At 39.0% G+C, this 1,400-nt stretch overlaps 1 protein-coding gene across 1 annotated transcript; it reads left to right on the top strand.

The window, feature by feature from the left end:
• The first annotated feature begins 1,004 nt into the window (after window positions 1–1,004).
• On the top strand, window positions 1,005–1,400 carry LOC107702718 (histone H4). The gene has a single exon (XM_016505116.1). It carries the CDS (start codon window positions 1,041–1,043, stop codon window positions 1,350–1,352), a length of 312 nt encoding a protein of 103 aa, XP_016360602.1. The 5' UTR covers window positions 1,005–1,040; the 3' UTR covers window positions 1,353–1,400.

Here is a 1,400-nt window from a genome sequence, read left to right as displayed (position 1 = left end):
GAATAATTGAGCACAACTGTATATACACACACGCAGAAGAAACAAAATAATACTTAAGTCGCTTTGGTTAAAAGCGTCTGTCAAATGCGCACATATGTAAATATTATCTTGATGTGATCTAATAAATCATATTTGTCAAATTAATCTTATAAAACGTACATTTTAATACGAAACAAAGGACAGACATCGTTAGATCAGGATTGGTGTTAACCCACATTAGGGAAGGGCGGATCGATCCTCACATAAAAATATATTTTTTAATATATTGTTTACCATTACTTTTATTTATTTATCAAGAAATTTGGTGAATAAAATAAGCTTCTAAGTGGAAAAATAGACTTGATATTAAAATGATATTATACTGATTTCTGAAGATCATGTGACACTGAAGACTGGAGGAATGGTGCTGAAAATACAGCTGCGCATCACAGATGCGTTTTAAATTACATTAAAATAGAAAAAAGTTATTTTTAATTGTTATATTTCACAATGTTATTTTTTCAAATAAGTGCAGCCTTGTTGAGCATGAGACTTGAAAAATATTACAAACTCTTGCTGACCCCAAACTTTTGTGAACATGTAATATTTATTTTAAATGGGTTAGTTTGTGCAAGTAAATGTATTTAAACTGCTTGTTAAAAGTTCAAATGGATCGTGTTATGTTCTGTAATTGCTGTTAATAAATCTGTCAGAAAACAATATGCTAAAGTTTCACCTTTAGGGGTACAACAGCCTGGCAGCCTTTTACAAAAATTAACCATGTTTTTATTACAGTAGCCACAGTATAAAAGTGCAGTTACCACAAATTTACGATGCTAATAATAATAATAATACATAAAGTACTTATGTAACACCGTGTTTATTTTTCATGAGGTGCACCTTTGTAACTTATCCACCCTTAAAGCATGCATACTTGTATTGCACTAATATGCTCCCTTTCAGGGGTATAGTTGCACCTGTGAGGTTACTGTCCCAGTGACGGGCCACAATACAATTACAATCGTTTTCGTCGCGTGACTGAAACAGAAAGCATCGTGATCATGTCTGGAAGAGGCAAAGGCGGTAAAGGACTCGGGAAAGGAGGCGCGAAGCGGCACCGTAAAGTGCTGCGGGATAATATCCAGGGAATCACCAAACCCGCCATTCGTCGTCTGGCGCGCCGCGGCGGCGTCAAGCGCATCTCCGGTCTGATCTACGAGGAGACCCGCGGTGTGCTGAAGGTGTTCCTGGAGAACGTGATCCGCGACGCCGTCACCTACACCGAGCACGCCAAGAGAAAGACCGTCACCGCCATGGACGTGGTGTACGCGCTGAAGCGACAGGGACGCACCTTGTACGGCTTCGGAGGATAAACGTCTTTAATCAGGAGAACAACCCCAACGGCTCTTTTAAGAGCTACA

This window comes from Sinocyclocheilus anshuiensis, unplaced genomic scaffold (assembly GCF_001515605.1).
Source record: "Sinocyclocheilus anshuiensis isolate Anshui unplaced genomic scaffold, SAMN03320099.WGS_v1.1 scaffold1810, whole genome shotgun sequence".
Classification (NCBI taxonomy): Eukaryota; Metazoa; Chordata; class Actinopteri; order Cypriniformes; family Cyprinidae; genus Sinocyclocheilus; species Sinocyclocheilus anshuiensis.
The sequence above is the reverse complement of the archived record's forward strand: the minus strand, read 5'-3'. Positions and strand labels throughout refer to the sequence as shown.